Source organism: Gossypium raimondii, chromosome 11 (genome assembly GCF_025698545.1).
Source record: "Gossypium raimondii isolate GPD5lz chromosome 11, ASM2569854v1, whole genome shotgun sequence".
Taxonomy (NCBI): domain Eukaryota; kingdom Viridiplantae; phylum Streptophyta; class Magnoliopsida; order Malvales; family Malvaceae; genus Gossypium; species Gossypium raimondii.
Genome location: NC_068575.1, coordinates 54,580,181 through 54,596,941, shown reverse-complemented (window position 1 = coordinate 54,596,941; position 16,761 = coordinate 54,580,181). Strand labels below are relative to the sequence as shown.

General features: G+C 32.6%; 1 protein-coding gene across 1 annotated transcript; it reads left to right on the top strand.

The window, feature by feature from the left end:
- The first annotated feature begins 12,202 nt into the window (after positions 1-12,202).
- On the top strand, positions 12,203-16,108 carry LOC105802832 (rho GTPase-activating protein 3). Its single transcript, XM_012634705.2, has 5 exons — positions 12,203-13,037; positions 14,067-14,187; positions 14,276-14,395; positions 14,574-14,804; positions 15,340-16,108. The coding sequence occupies exons 1-5, from the start codon at positions 12,595-12,597 to the stop codon at positions 15,856-15,858; spliced, it is 1,434 nt and encodes a 477-aa protein (XP_012490159.1). The 5' UTR covers positions 12,203-12,594; the 3' UTR covers positions 15,859-16,108.
- The last annotated feature ends 653 nt before the right edge of the window (positions 16,109-16,761 follow it).

Below are 16,761 nucleotides of genomic sequence, written 5' to 3'. Positions count from 1 at the left end.
CAAAATTTTAAAATTTTTCAAAGGTGCGGGGTACACACGCTCGTGTGGACAGGCCATGAGGGCATTCGAAATAGGGCACACGGTCGTGTCCCAGCCTGTGTCCATACCTGTGTAACTCTCTAACTTAGGTCACATGGCCAAGTCACACACCCGTGTGCTAGGCCGTATGTAGGTGCAGGGGTCACACGGCTAAGCTACACGCTCATGTGCCAGGCCGTGTGATCAATTCTGAACATTCTATTTTGAAATTTTAAAAATGCAGGGGACAGACGGCCAAAACACATGCCCATGTGCTAGGCCGTGTGTCACACACGGTTGAGACACACGCCCGTGTCTATGCCCGTGTGGACAAAATAAGGTCATTTTCAAGCCATATTTCTCACCCAAACTTGCCTTGCACCTACATTAACATTTCAACACATTCACAAGGCAATACCAATAATTCAAATCAAGTTAAAACCAAGTTTAATACATATTATAAAATCCTATATATCCAAGTATTCAGTTTCCCCTAATTGAACCAATTCACATACGTGCATATCTTACCAATTATACTAACTCAAATCAATTAATAATGAGCCTATATATTTTCCATCATTTATCCAATTTAAAGACTCATCAAACATATTAAGACCATATATAAATTCATCAAAATATGTCATTCACAAGCCATTCCAATGGCTAGTTACAACCAAACATTTACAGTGTCACCATTGGTCATATTTAGCCTACACATGCCATTATAACTAAAATCAGTTTGCTATATATATATATTGAAGAGCCCGAGGGATAGTGTGATGTAGCTCCCACCAACTTCCAACCTTTACGAGCCTCCAAGTACTATAAGACAAAGGAAATAAAACAGAGTAAGCATTTAATACTTAGTAAGTTCGTATAATGGAAAATTAACTTACCATTCATTTACATTTAAGGTAAATATGCAAAATTCATCCAAAGAAAATTGACAATTTGCCTAAACACATATAACCTCAAGAAACCTGTTAGTCATGTACTTCATGTGAATATCAAGAACAAGGATGAGCTCATCATGTAAATTTTTCATATACATATGCTTTCCACATCATATATCCATATAACATGTACATTTCCATAATAATTCATCTCAAGTTTAGATTATCCTATGTTGGAACTTTGCCTGTTGAATTTATTTGAAATATCGATGGACACACAGGTAATACACACGAAGTGTATTAATCTACAATCCGTCAATTCATATTCAGGAGTGCTCATTAGAACACATAATCGGGAAGCCCTCTCTTGAGCCATATAATGGGAAGCTCATATGAGCCATGTTACGGGAGCTTATACGGGTTGTATAACGGGAAGCTCATAAGAGCCATAATTGGGAAGCTCATGTGAGCCAATAACGGGCAGCTCCGAAGAGCCATTAATCAAGAAACTCCAGATAGCCATATATCGGGAAGCTCCGGAGAGCGATTAATCAGGAAGATCACAAAGAGCCTTTAAACGGAAAGCTCACAAAGAGCCATATATCGGGATGCTCATAAGAGCTACGATGTGTCCACAACACATGCATTATCACAACTGATTGGGATGCTCTTAAGAGCTATTAACGAGAAGCTCGCAATAACCATATAACAGAAAGCTCGAGAGGACCATATATCGGGATGCTCATGAGAGCTAATAATGGGGCGCTCTTTCAAACTATGGTGTGTCCGCAATATATGCAGGATCACAACCAATTCGAGAACCTCGTATCCATTGAATTTTATATATCTAATTGGGATTTATTACTTGATGATCATTGTCGGTTATGTGTACAATTTTCATAAACATAGCAATTATACATTCACTTACACACAATTCAATTTAATATATATAATTATACAATTTAGTTACACGAACTTACTTTGAAAATGTTCGTGTATACAAAATCTACTAGTCCGTTACTTTCTCTTTTCCACGATCTATCTCCGTATTTGGTCTATCCGGATCTATACGAGCAAATTTAACTCAATTTAATACAATTCATAATCAATTCAATTCAATTCACATTTTAGGCAAAATTACCATTTTGCCCTTATACTTTTGATTAATTACAATTTTACCCCTATGCTCGGAAAATGAAATTCATGTAATTTAATCCTTATTCCAATCCTAGCCGATTTTTTCATGTAACATTTTCAGCCCATGTAATTCATAAAATTTAGAATTTTTCATAAATTTTACATCTTTAGAATTTAGTCCCTAAATCACAATTTCATCAAAATTCACTTTATAAAAGTTGTTTATCTATCAACAACATTTCATTTTCTACCGTAAATTTTATAATTCATACATATTCATCCATGGAAAAACCCTAGTACTTTGATAACTTTACAAATTAATCCCCGAGATAGCTAAATTAAGCTTTTACGATATCGGAAACATAAAAATTACGATTTCAATCATTTTCTCCTTAAATATTTTCTTGGCTCTATAACAAAAGTCAATGCTCACATTTACATGCATCTTTGAAGTACATGTTCTTTGAATTTTCCTCAGCTTCATCTTAGGGTGATTCTTGATCGTTGCTTCAAAATGTTGGGCAACCATAGCAGTAATCACCATTTTGTTCTTAAAACTAACTTAACAATGGAGCTCCTTCTTCAAAGTCTTAATCTGCAAACACTTGGCAATAGGATTGTAGCTAGCCAAAACTCTCCATGGACAATTAGAGGAAGTAAGGCATTTCACAGCAACCCTTTTTGGTTCATTATTAAAAAACTTCAGTTGTTTTCTACTATCTTTAGAGTAGTTTCAAATTGTAGTCTTAAATTGTTTGCTATCCTTAAACATCATTCTCAAACTAAATTTTTGTTTAATTGATCGGTCATTGTATAAGGGAAACTTGCTTCTTCTTCTCTCACCATCTTCATGTTCTTAATCTTCATTTGATCCAACCAAGCTGCCATGTTCATCTGAGTCCCATACCTCAGTCTTATTCCCATCCAGCACTGCCTTCGACTCTTCTTCTCCATTAGTTGGAGCAACAATATTGCCCACTCCAACTGATGTTGCAAAATCAGCAACATTTTCATGACCAATAGATTATACAAAACCACTATAATTATCTTCTCCAACTATTGATCCTAAACTCATCAGCCCACCACTTTGCCCACCACCATGCTCATCTGCCTCAAATTGCGCATCAGTCACACCCTCCCCATCAACTTCTACCCCATTGATTTCTTCAACATCACCATATGTGCTCCATTCTCCTTTATTATCAAATTTATCTAAATAGGGGGAGGGGGCAAGCAATAGTAACATATCATCTTCAACATATAGGTTAATCTCCTTAAACTTAACCCAAAAGTCTAACATAGTTATTATGGCAGTGTCATCATAAACCACCCTTAGATTATTTTGTAACCCTACTGTACCAAGCTCATGAAAATATATTAATAGGATAGCGTGAATCCCTAACTCATTTTTAACTATTTTACATAATTTAAAATAGGATATTGTGTCTGGGTTCTCTTTAAGCCTAATCACTTCCCTACCTACATATCTAAAATATGGATCCTTTACAAAGTGCCCACCCACATGGAAAATAAGGTAATATTCCTCATCACATGTTATCTGCAAGTATAAACAAACAATTTACTCTGTAAAAACCAATAAAAAACAAAACCCAAAACAACATAGAGACTATTTCTTTGAATACAACAACAAACACTAAGACGTTACTAAAAGTAAACAACACAGTAGGCATCTACATTTTTCGGTATTCAAACCTTTTTAAAAGTTTTTTTTCTTGGAATTATTGCTTTTCTATGCAGTTCGGTCCCTATATCTTCTACCCCACTATCGCATTGAAAATCGATAACACTAACAATTTTCAACCACCATCGCAAGTAAAAACCCATTTTTTTCCATTGAAACTGTGATTAACAATCCTAGATTGTTGTTGTAAAACCTTCGATTTTGTGTATCTAAACTATACCAAATTAAAAATAAAACAAAAACCATAACATATTCCCAAAAAACCCAATCAGAAATCACCTACCTTTCAATATGGGTTACGGAGTCTGCCCTAATCGTATCAATCTTTGGCTCCCCTTCATTTCCTTGAAATTTCTTTTGCTACTGCAAAAATCTAGATTAGAGATTGTTGAATTTTTTTTATTGTAAGGGTTTTAGGGATTTTACGATTTGGGAATAAGGGATTAGGGATTTTACAATCGATTTTAATTTTACCTAGAATTATTTTTTTACAAATTATTTACTTCTTTTTAATTTCATATTTAATTCTTTATTTTTGACACGTCATCTTCATCCCCGTGCTTACGTGGCATGCTGCATAGGTTACTTCATTGACCTGCACTTGATTGATGGTCAACTTATTTTTCCCGTGAAAATTGGGTTAATTTTTGAAAAAATTGTAACGTTGAGGGTGTCAATCTAAAAAAAAAATTTAAGTCCTCAAACCTAGAAACCTATAAACATTGAGGGCAACTTTGTGTTGGTTTATTAAAAAAAATACTATAAAATATTGCAAAAAGTTATTTACAATTAAAAAAATTGTATCTTAGAATAAATTATATCTTTGTTAAACACATTTAAAATAATAAAATTAATATAAAATTATATTTGATTAAAAATAAAATCAATTTTTATAAAATACATTCTAAAATGTTTTAATAAAATATTTTCAAATTTTAAAATTTGTAAAATACATCAAATTTTAAAACTTCTCCAATGTTACTAGTGGCATACTCCCTATTTAATGTTTGGAGTAAACTTCCTTCATTTATTATCTTGCACATGCTTTCTTTATTTTATACCAAAATTCTTTAAAATGGTTAAACACTGACAATAGTAAGGACATTGACATATTCATATATTTGGGAGAATTTAATTTGTAAATGTGATAGTAAATATTTAAGACGATAAATGCATATGTTAATATTTACATATTCGCTTCACTTAAAAAAAATAGTGAAATTAAGATATTGGTATAGAGACAAATCAAAAAGTAAAAATATTTGAAACAATTAAAAATATTATTTATATTATTATTTGAATTGAAATAATATTTACATATTAAAAATTGACCAAAGGAAAAATGATATAGTTTAGTAATAAACCTTTTACTTTAGTAGATAAATACACCTATTTGCTTAAAAAGCAAAAATGAGACCCTTGAAATGTTTCGTTGCAAGATTAAAGTTGAAATACCCTTAAAATTCTTCTAAAAATGAAATATTACAAACAATTATAATTATTAAAAATATTATTCAATATTTTTTAAATATTAGAAAATTTAATATTTTAAAATTTTATAAATTACATTTACTAGATCTTGAACATGAGATTGTTGTCTCTTGGAAGGATACCACCTACAATACTTTATTTATAATTTATAATTAGTAGACTATTTTAGGTGATAAATTTGGATAATTTTTTAAATTATTTAAATAATGAAGAATAATATCATTTCAATTAAATAATGTTGTAAATAATATTTTAAGTTATTTCAAGAAAAATTATTTGTTTCTAGATCAATATCTTAATTGGCAAATATATATATTTTTAAATGAAGTGGATATCTAAATATTAACATGTGCATCCATTGCCTTAAAATATTTGAATCCAAATATTTTTTTTACGAATCTTCAATATTTATGATCACAATTAGAAATCAATACCTACAAATATCCAAATATGTCATCATTCTCCTTACGTCCACCATTATTGTCAGTGTTCGACCATTTTAAAGAACTTTAGTACAAAATAAAAAGAGCATGTGCACGATGAGGGATGAATGAATGAATCTTACTTTAAACATTAAATATGGAGCCAAATCAAATAACCATGTTGCCAGTAATACTGATAAGTTACTAAAAATGATATTTTTTAAAAATATTAAAAAAATTGAAACAAAATTTATTAAAAAAATCAAAACACAATTTTTATAAAAATGGATTGTATTACCATATACAATTTTTATATCAATATTTTAAATGTGATTAGTTAATATATACTTTATTAAAAGATACAACAATTATTATTATTTTTTAAAAGTTTCAAAAAATTTTAGGGACATAATAGAAATTTCCAAAAATTATGAAGACCAAGGCTGAAGGCTCGCCTCCTATTACCATCAGCCCCTGGACATAATTTAGTTGCTTTTGTGACAGTCTATGTTTCATTTTCAAACATTAACTTAGAAAGCAAGGATATAAAAGAGAAAAGGTAGCAAAATGAAAAACTTTCAATCAAATTTTAATCTTATCGGATAAGTAACTTAAATGCGTTTAATAACTTGATTTACCACTAAGCATTATAAGGGAAAATATGAAACTTGGAGAAAAAGAAACCCTCCCTCTCTCTCTCTCTCTCTCAATCCAGCAGGTAATGGATCTATGCTTCTTCATTGCATTGTCAGGCTGGTTTGTTGTCAATGAAGCATTTAGTTGGCCGATCTAGCATTCAGCAATCTAAATTTCTCTTAAAACCTAACAGCGACGAAGATCTGAGAAAAAAAAAAACCCAATTAGCAAATATGAAATTAATGTTACCCATAATACAAGTAGTCTTTAATTCATAATATTTTTAATACCACAAAAAAAAGAAAAGAAAAGAAAAGTAATTACTGAAGTTGGTGAACAGGGCCAGATAATATTGTAATGAATAGGCTGGGTGAAGAGGGAGACCAATAAACTTAAAATCGGCCACACATGGTGGAGGGTACGAGGAAAGTGGGTTAGCATGGGGCAATGCCTATGAATGGGATGGATGCTTGAAAGTTGAAAAGCCTCACTGAATTCACGTCATAAGAAAATGTTGGGGAGTCTCTGTAGTGTTAGGTAAATCATTCAAACCGAGGAACCCATTGATTACTCCACTGCAAGTCTTGTTGAGTAAAACCATTTAAACAGGACTGCCCACTCAACCTCAACTTACCACCCTTTGCCATCCCAAAGACCAACTGGATGTTTCTTTTGTTTTAAAGATTAAAGTTTATGCATATACATGTAACTATAAACTAATTTATATATATTGATTTATTTTGGTGGAACATATAATGTCAATTGTGGAGGAATGGTACCCAAATAAGAGTAAATTGAATAGTTTTAGGAAGATAAGGGTGTGATGCTGGGTTTAAATTTTGGTTTAAACCGAATTAATCGACCTAATCGATTTAATTCGGTTAATCAGTTGGTGGCCGAATTTAGTTTGATCGGAGGTCGGTTAATGATTTTTTAAAATTTCGATTATCAGTTAATTCGGTTCAAAATTAGGTAATGAACCGAATTAACCGAACTTAATAATTAATATTATGTGTTAATTTTAAGACTTATGTAGTGTTTCAAGACATAAATTTTTGGTTAATTCGGTTAACTTTCAAGACAAAAATATATATTTTGATTAATTTCAATGTATTTTTATATTTATTTTAACAAAAAGACAAAAGCATATAAATTTTGGTTAAATTTTTTTAAAAAAATACAATTTGATTAACAGTTAAAAAATTATACAATTCGATTAATTCGATTAATGCTAGTTCAATTCGATTAATAACCAAACCGATCATTTAAATACCCCTAATCACAGATAATTAGATTTTTCTTCCAGCCCTAATAGTATACACACCATCAACCCACTCAAATGAATATATACATTATACCAGAACAATTTGTTTGTCACCAACCCTGCGGGCTTTTAATATTAAAGAGTTTGCGTTTTCTAAAAGTGGTTATTAATTTTACAAAAAATCGAAGGCTCGTCCAAAAAATGAGAGGGTTAGGATAAAAATATATGTCTGGAAAATAGATTTAGTTAAAAAAAAGGGGCCCATTTAGAAAACGGACTAGGCCTCGTGTAAGACTTTTTTGGCTTGAGCCCGGCTCGGCCCGAATTTGCAAAAATACAAAACAACTGTTGTTTTCTTGCATTTTTTATTGTTTTGCTAATATTTTCTTGTTTTCTCACTATTGTACTACTATTTTACTATTATGTTCCTACTATTTTGTTGTTATTATTTGGATATTGTATAACTATTGTTTTGTTGTTAATTTTGTTACTATTTTAGAGGTATTTGCTTGTTAAGTTGTACGCATCTTAATGTTACTTAAGTATAAATATATATTTTTAATTTATTTTCAAATTGGTTGGAATAATTTATTTTTATGTTTTTAATATTTTTGGTGTATTATATATTTTTTAAAAATTATATTAAAAATTTTATACGAGCGAGTAAGGCCGAGCCCGAATTTTAACATTGAGCTTGGACAAAATTTTAGGTCTGTTTTTCGAGACAGGTTCGGCTCAGGCCTAATAAATGGGCCTAAGATTTTGGTTGGGCCCAACCCAAACTAACCCATAGACATCTCTAATCCTACCGCAAGCGTTGGGCTTTTTTAATAGGGTTCAAATCCCAGCATATGAAAATGTCAATGAGGCTTTGGTTGTTAGTTAAGGCGAGGATCTTAAGTCTTTGAAATTTAAGTTCAGGTCTTATCATTTGACATTATGATGTGTGAGTCACTATCCTATATTGTATTGGAAAGGATAACCATAAGATAAACTGAAAAATCTAAAAATTAAAAAATGGCTACATTATAAAGGAAATTTAAAAGTTAAAAGCTTATAAGAGAATTAAATTTTGAAAAAGAAAACCTTAAAGGTATAGTATTATAAAGTACAAAGAAGAAACCCAAAATTTTAATTATTTTAAATACTTTAATTAAAGTACATATTAATATTTTGGTATTTTGGAATTAATAAGAAGACATTTTAGAATATTATTTGTAAAGTCCAAAACATTTGCTTTGAGTTGTGAAAATTTTTAATTTGAAATTACTGTGGTATCACCCTTTTAAAAGATTGATTTATTTTGGTCAGTTTTGCTATTTAAACCAAGTTATAGAGTAAGAAGGTATTTTCATTTCATTTTCCAACTTTTAAATTAAACCAATATTATGTTTATGCCAAGGAAGCAGTCCATTTTTTCTATACATGAATTAAGGGCAATGAAATTTAACCCTAAATTTTATTCATTTTCATTTCATTTTTAAAATTATTCTAATTCTCCACCTTTAAATTTTTGTTAACTTACTTTATTTTAGAAGAAAAACTTCATCCAACTGCTAAAAATTTGATGACTTGCGTGATAGTTTACATGTACATTATTATTGACATGAATACATTTTTAAAAAGAATTATCAACCTTTTTTTAATTTATTGAATTTTTAATAATTTTTATAAAATACACGTGAATTATCACACGAGTTGTCACGTTAATGTAGTTAAAATTTTCATGGTCCAATAAAATTTTCTATATAAAACATACAATTTAAATAAAATTCAAAGATTAAGCGCCAAAGTGATGAAAAAAGAAAAGAAAAAGCCAAAACAATAAAAAATCATTAGAGACTACATTTATCATTATACCAATCAATTACAATATTTCATTTTCCAACAAAGTTATCAAAGATTACTTTCTGCTCACTAAATTAAAAGCTAAATGTTAAATATCAAATCTATCAATATTATTGAAGAATTACAGAACAAGATTTCAATTAAAAAAATACAGATAATTATTTGGTACATAAGCAATCAAAATTTTTAACTCTACAGATGAAGTTGAGATTTCATCATGTGTTTTCAAGTTGTATTTAAAAGATTAAAAAAGAAAAGGCCATTTGGCAAAATCTCAACCCAGTTATGGAGTTAAAACTTCCACCGCTTGTATACTAAATAATTATACATTAAAGGAAAGACTATATGAAATAGGAAAACTATTCATTTTCAATAGTTTTTGTTCAAGATAAAAATACCGATATGACATTAAACTATCAGAAAAGAAACACAAATGACCTGTTTCATAAGTCCTATCCTAATATATTATTATCAATTAAAGCTTCACGTCTTTTTTTTATTTCATTTTTATTTATATATTTATGTTACAGAAGCAGAGTCTATACCACTATAATTATTTAAGAAAGTTTGGATATGAGATCTTTAAAATATATCTATCACATCAAATTTCATCTTCTTTAATGATCTCAACTCATTAGTCTCATCAACACCTAAGACACCCGCTCAATTCACCACTCTCAAGATGATCATTATGGCCCGTATCCTAAAGTGTATCATTAAGTTCTTAAATCCTTCTCTGCCTACAAAGACCATATTTGTGGGAAGAATAAGAGAAAAAACAGAAAAAGATAATACTCTACTCTTTTACTACCTCATCTTTCTCTAACAATCTAGTGATTCTTCACGCTACTTCATGATGTCTCATCCAAATGACATGCTGATGTGAATCACCCATGATAACCTTCAAAATCTGGTGTAGCTGTAGTGTTATCACAAGCTATAACCAATTTTGCATGCTGATTCACTGTGCAAATACAAATTGTTTTGAGTTGTTGTGGCGTTAAAATCATTAGCAATGCCAACAATAATATTTACATTTTCACTCTCCCATGCATTGCATGTTTGCCGGCATGCTACAACCCAAAATAACCTTCTTACATGCATCAATAAACAGGTTAAATATACTCCGTAAAAGGAAAAAAAAAGGTTAATAAACAATATGATGGGTCAAGTATTGCTTGGAAGCAGTCATAATATTTTTTTTTTCTTTACGTTTCAACTTTTATGTATAGAATTATCTCTTCATCAAAATAAGTTTAGACGTTTAAACTTAAAACCTCAAAAATTTAAAGGTCTCTTCATCGCCATTAACCCAAAACTTTAGATGAAACTAGACATAACTGATATTATATAACCAATTAACTATGTATTTAATACAAAAAAAAAAAAAACTAAACTAAATATTTGTTTCGTCCCATTATGTTGGCATTTGGAATCAAACCAAAGTAAGGAGTTGAGTTCAGCATTGTTTTAAGAAAAAAACCATCACGCCTAACCCAGAAAAAGATGTTTGACATAGTTTATGTTTGTTGAGCTAACATTTGGAGAGAGGTAGGAGCCCCACAAAGAAGCAAAAATAGAACACATGAAGTTGCTTTGGCAATGAAATGATTAATGTTTCATCAATTTTATAGGATTTGAATTAACTAAATCCTTGTCAGGGTTAGGTTCTGACATTGTAAACTAATCCATCCAAAAAGACTTTTTCTAACTAGTTCAAGATGTGTTTCAAGTGGACATTTTTAATTTTTTTGGTTACAGATTGCCGGGGATTTATTAATACATCTATAAAACCAACAATTGAATTGCTCCACCAGCTTTGATTTCATTTGTTTATTGCACCAAATGTTGCCTGCAACCGTACCACTATATCTATATCTTTTAATTTCAACTTAGTTATACCTAAACTCATTCTCAGCTGCTGCTGATTTGATCACCGTTTACAACTTAACGCACGACAAAAATCTGACTCCATCGTCCATCCACATCAAACGGTAGCAAAGTAATGTCGGGTTGGCATGGTCAGTTTTACTATCCAAATTTTAATTCAAGGTTACATAAGATGCCTTCCGTTTTGGGGATAAAAAAAATTTAAGTTTATGAAACTAATGGGAGCATTCTGTCTTTCTTTTTTGTTGCTATTGATACTCTGGAAACTCCTCTTCTGCAATGACAGGTTAATTAGTAGGGTAGACAAAACCCACAAAAGATTTAAGGTTTGGGACAAGTAAGCTACACTTGCCATGTGACCCATGTGACTACATTGTGGGGATTGGGCACGCAACCTTACAAAAACATCCAACAGCTGCTATGTACATCCAATTTCCTCGTTTCTCAACCCACATAGACTGTCCTCACGGAAGAAAAAACAAATCTTGGCTTAATGTGTGCTTAGATCCTAAATTATGATGATCCACCTTAGCCTTTTCATGTTGGTAGGGCGTCCAGCCCAATTTTGAGAAAAATAAGAAAACAACCATGTTTTAGGTTAAACTAGTAAATTTGGTCGAATCTCTTTTTGGCATACTGTCTTCATTTATCAAGTTGTTTATTTATGAGTAAGCGTTTGGTAGACATTTTGTTCTGAGAAATCAACTGACATCTCATACTCAATTTCAATTTATTCATAAAATAATTTCGTTTTAATCATCATAATGCACGAAAAAGAAGTAGAGAAATATTCATATAAATTGCGACTGTCATTTAGATCACAGTGAAAAAGAAAGACCGAACAAACTGAAAAGATGCGAAGTCCGCAAACATCCAAGGCAGGCGCAGGGCACCCGCACATTGATGCATGTAGCCGCCCTCTGTCGAGTGAGTGTCGACTCGTAATCTGGATTACCTTTCCTTATTCTACTTTTGTACACTGACTCCACCTTTTCAGTTTTTTGGTTTTCACTTCCCTTCCCTCCAAACTTTACACCACAATGTCCCCATCAACCATATCTACAATCTCCACTCCCAAGCAACCTCCGCCCCTCTCTCCTTTTTCCTTTTAATCTCACAAAATCTTTTTCTTCTTAATTTCTGCCTCTACTACTCCCGCTCCTTCCTTCATCACTCTTCTTCTTTCTTTTTATTATTATATTTGTATGTTCCTTTCTTCTCTTTCTATTCTAAATCCCTTCACTTTTTAAAAAGGAAAAAAAACAAACAAACAAAGACTTGACAAAGAGAAAGATGAGTGGGTTGTTCCGATCCAAATCTTGTGGGCTCGTCGGAATCACTGAGTTCAACCATGCTCCTCCCAGTCCATTCTTCCACCAACCCGAAACCAACAATTATGAAACCAGTGACGAAGAAGAAGAAGGCTATGATGGGAACCCCATCGCTACGACGCCGTTTATAAGCCCCAAGTCGAGATTTGGTAGTAGTCAGAGGCGAAGCGGTCATTCCACGTCCAAAGACAATAACCAGTACCCTTTTTTGGATATTTTGGCGGCCTTGTTAAGGAAGTCGCTGGTCACGTGCAGCGTCGATACTGACGACGTGTCTTCCATGGATATTAGCTTGCCAACTGAAGTCAGGCATGTTTCTCACGTGACTTTTGACCGCTTTAATGGTTTCCTCGGCTTGCCTACTGAGCTCCAGCATGATGTTCCCAGAAGGGTTCCCAGCGCCAGGTTTGGTTCTAAATTCTAATTCAATTCTGTTTATTTGCACTGCTGATTTTGGTTTATTTTTCTTTGAACTTCGAATGTATTAAGAAGCTAAATCTTCTGAATCTATTGATTTTGGGATTTTCCAATTTTATTTTTTATAAACAAATTAATGTCTTGAATGGAGGGAATTTTTGTTATAAAATTAAATTAATAGCCTTTTCACTTTTGCATATACGTATGATCTTAATTGGCAAATAAAGTACTTTTTTTTAAATAAAAAGAAAAGAAATGCTATTGTTGTTGAAGGTGTATTTGTATGTTTGATTAATATGTTTTGACTTTCTCTTGTTTGTCAAAAAAAAGAGATATTAGCTTATGGATGTCGTTGATTAAAGCTGTACGAGAAAGGAACATTCCAACTACTTTTTCCATGTTAGATGAGGAGCTGTTGTTGTTCTGAAATAAATGTTTTGCTTTTTCCTGAAAATTCAAAGGATGGTGCTTTTATTTCATGCATTAGGATGTGCTTTTTCACCCCTGCCTGCATTCTTAGTTGTTAATATTCAGAGTCAATAGGGGTAAAGGGTTTTGATTCAAATGACCCTTTCACCGTGGATTCTGGGTTTGGATGGTTCTAACCTGCATAAGCCCTGGCCTTCGATTGGGACGACTATTTGAAGTAGTGATTGACTTGGATGGATCCAAAAAAGATCATATCATGCGTTCTAAAAAAAATCAATTGATTGTTTGATGATAATTAACTGTTACTGTGGTATGCATAGTTTGGATATGGGCCATTGTTCTCTCTTGATTAGCAAGTTATTCATGATATTTCTTTTTATCAATTACCATGCAAACAACTTGTAGAGCAGAGTTGATTGCTAAGGGCATTTCTTTTGTTTGGAAACAGGAAAACCTAAAACGCTTTGCTGTGTACGGAATCTCCTAGAAAATATTTTTGGAAATTTTTTGCTGTCACCTTTTTCTTGCATGATTTAGTATGTTGTTTGATATATTAAACATACAAGATGCATCTTTTCCATTGAGCAGTGCAAGTGTTTTCGGAGTTTCTGCCGAGTCAATGCAGTGCTCTTATGATGACCGAGGGAACAGTGTGCCAACTATTCTTCTGATGATGCAGAAACGTTTGTATGCAGGAGGAGGCCTTAAGGTTAAGTCTAAGCGTATGTTTTGGATTAATGATTTTAAGTATTCTAAATGCTTAAGGTTTTCACAAAGATGGGTTATGTTGATTGAAGGCGGAAGGGATATTCCGGATTAATGCCGAGAATAGTCAAGAAGAGTATGTCCGAGACAAGTTAAACAAAGGTGTAGTACCACGTGGAATTGATGTCCATTGTTTGGCAGGTTTGATAAAGGTACATAGACTATACTATAGATTGATTACCCAGGTTTTGTTCCAAATACTTGTTTCTCAGTTTTTCTTAGTAAAGAGTCAATTATAATTCATAATAATTATTTTTCAAATCGACTTCCTCATGCTCCACAATTTGACTTCCATTTTTCAATTGGCCCTGTGCTTGAAATGCTTTGTAGGCATGGCTTAGAGAACTTCCTAGTGGAGTACTTGATTCCCTCACACCAGAGCAGGTGATGCACTGCAACACCGAAGATGACTGCAATGAACTCGTGAAGTTACTTCCTCCAACAGAAGCTGCTCTCCTTGACTGGGCTATCAATTTGATGGCTGATGTGGTGCAGCATGAAGAATACAACAAAATGAATGCACGAAACATTGCCATGGTTTTTGCACCAAACATGACTCAGGTTTTCTTTTACCATCCATTCTTGCTATTTTTAGTCTCACTAGTGTAATAAATGTCAGGTGTCAAGCTAGTTAATAGTGCTCCCTGCGTAAAATTCGACGAAAATTATAGTTCTCAGAGAGAGACACCTGGTGAGTTGATCTCAGTTTAATTAGGTGTTTCACAACAGCCCGTTTGGGATATCTAAACATGTGGACATGGGGATGCACACGATTGTCTCTCTTCCTTGGGGTTGTATGTAACGGCGGTATAGTTCTTTAAAGAATTTTTGGATGAAGTGTAGTTGGCCTCTAGTGCAGCAGAGTTGGGCATGAACTTAGGCTACTTCTCTCAATGATTCTGTTATTATCATGGGAGAGGGCACGGTTAGGACCAGAAGGGATCTATCTTCAGAGATTTCACCTTTTTGTTATTCCATCTTCCTTTTGCTGGATATTTTAGCCAATAACTTTCCAACTTGAGCTATTATCAGAACGATGCACTTGAGAGTTTTCATTTTGAACACTAATTTCAGTCTAAATCTAAATATGGTCCAGATGGCTGATCCTTTGACAGCATTGATTCATGCTGTGCAAGTAATGAACTTCCTCAAAACACTGATCTTAAAGACACTTAGTGAAAGGGAGGAATCAGCTTCCAAGGACAGGTTGCTGTCATCATATTCTCCTACTACCCACTCTGCAACTGCAGATGGTGGGATATCCAACGAGCAAGTTCTGGGTTCAAGTCCATCTAAGGAAGCTTCCGCGGCTAAGCTATTGAGGGCTGCCACTCTCAGTAGATTGGAATGTGATCCCGAAGAGAAACTATGGAGCTCTTGGAGTGGTGATGGGGAAGAGGAATTTGAGTCGATTTCAGGTAACAGCACGCCAAATGCATCTGAAATGGCAACTGTTGAACATGAACGTGGAGGTGGAGGTGGGCATGATAGCAAGGAGTGGCAAAGTTTAAGAAAAGGTGTAAGGCAGTTATGCAGACACCCTGTATTTCAGTTGAGTAAGTCAACTAAGAAGAGCCGAAACCTGGGGATTGTAAATACTAGAGGAGGTGGATAAGCTCGAATGTGATACATCATTACCGTATCCCAAAATGTTTATATGTTTGTTTTGTATCATTGAGGTGATTTGTGATTGTGTATGCGAAATTTTATAGTTTGTAGGATTGGTTTGGAAGTACAAACTGAAAGCTATATAGATGAATGATTTCTTCTTAGTCTCCTTGTACTAGCTTCATGATATGCAATAGTAGTACAGAAACCAAGCAAGTTTGAAAGAAATATAAAGTACTTTTTATGATTGCGTTGCCTGTCTGAATCCAAAGTGAAGCAATTTAATAGAAATAATTTCCCATTGCAAACAGCTCATTTGGGTTTTATTTCTTTTATGGGCATTGTTGGTAAAGAGCAGACCAGAAGTTAGCTTCTAATCCTTAACCCAGAAGAAATATAGCTAAAACCAACAGTTGGGATTGTTTACATTACAAATTTATTATATTTCTATTAAAAAAAAAGAAAAGATTTGTGATAGTAGCAACTATGGTGGGGGGATTATGTGGTATCAAATTAACACCTCCACTTCTGATTTTGTCCAAAAATATTCTACATGTTTGCACATGAAACTCAAGTTTCAATGGTGGAATGAATCTTGGGCATGACCATTAAATTAAATGAGGGTTTGGGGTAATTACCATTTTCCAAACACAAGTAAAGCAAAATCAATGTTTGCACATCATGATCGATATTGAAAATAAAATGCTTCCTTTTAGTTACTTCTATCATTACATGTATATACATGAATCATTCAAAGTATGATTATTTCGGGTATTTTCCAACTCTAAACAATAAACTATATTATTCTGGTTGTAGTAACACAATAAAGTTATTTATAGGTGGAATTGGGCTCCAAAATTTTGTGTTATTATTTGAATTATATTAAAATTTTGGTTAAAATATGCTTATC

Bases quoted from the DNA above. Each gene is read 5' to 3' on its own strand.
- LOC105802832 (XM_012634705.2), top strand. From the start codon at position 12,595: ATGAGTGGGTTGTTCCGATCCAAATCTTGTGGGCTCGTCGGAATCACT. The intron at 13,038-14,066 runs GTTTGGTTCTAA...TCCATTGAGCAG, and splicing joins AGAAGGGTTCCCAGCGCCAG to TGCAAGTGTTTTCGGAGTTT. The intron at 14,188-14,275 runs GTTAAGTCTAAG...TGTTGATTGAAG, and splicing joins ATGCAGGAGGAGGCCTTAAG to GCGGAAGGGATATTCCGGAT.